The following is a 533-nucleotide window of genomic DNA, read 5'->3' on the forward strand; positions in this document are numbered from 1 at the left end:
CGTGCTGCCGAGGTACTGCGCAAGCACAAAGAACTCCTGCTCCAGCGTCGGTGAGAGGTGGATAACGTTCCGGCGAAACTTGCTCAACCCTGGATGAAGCTCCTGCGCGTCAATGAATACCACAGATTCGTCATCAAGCAGCACCTGTGTCACCACACCACCTACGGCATGGATGCGCTTTCTCTCCTTTTCATCGTCAAGTACCGTCTCTGCACCAGCTGTTAAGGTATTTATCAGCTCAAGCGTAATACTATGTGCATTCGTGACGTTCAGCTGGATACCCAGCGCAGCAGCTGCACCGGTTTTCATGCCAAGCGTTGCCCTCACCGCATGGGCATCGTCAGTCATCAGGAGAACAACTCCATTCAGCGGCGCAAGGAGTCTCATACCGTCAGTGTAGCACTTCAAAGGAGAGATCGTAAGCTCTCCACTCAATATGTTCTCAGCGCGATACCCCTCCACGAACCGCTTCATGTGGACCGTCCGCCCACCCTGATTGCAGCGGCAGAGAGCCCCCTGTGAAGCAGTAATAG

At 54.2% G+C, this 533-nt stretch overlaps 1 protein-coding gene across 1 annotated transcript; it reads left to right on the forward strand.

The window, feature by feature from the left end:
* Nucleotides 1-252: 252 nt before the first annotated feature.
* On the forward strand, nt 253-522 carry DQ04_25501000 (hypothetical protein; the record flags this gene model as incomplete). Its single annotated transcript, XM_009318283.1, has 1 exon — nt 253-522. One exon carries the CDS (start codon nt 253-255, stop codon nt 520-522), a length of 270 nt encoding a protein of 89 aa, XP_009316558.1.
* Between the last annotated feature and the right edge of the window lie 11 nt (nt 523-533).

The sequence above is a fragment of the Trypanosoma grayi genome, assembly GCF_000691245.1.
Source record: "Trypanosoma grayi strain ANR4 Tgr_2550_V1, whole genome shotgun sequence".
Classification (NCBI taxonomy): Eukaryota; Euglenozoa; class Kinetoplastea; order Trypanosomatida; family Trypanosomatidae; genus Trypanosoma; species Trypanosoma grayi.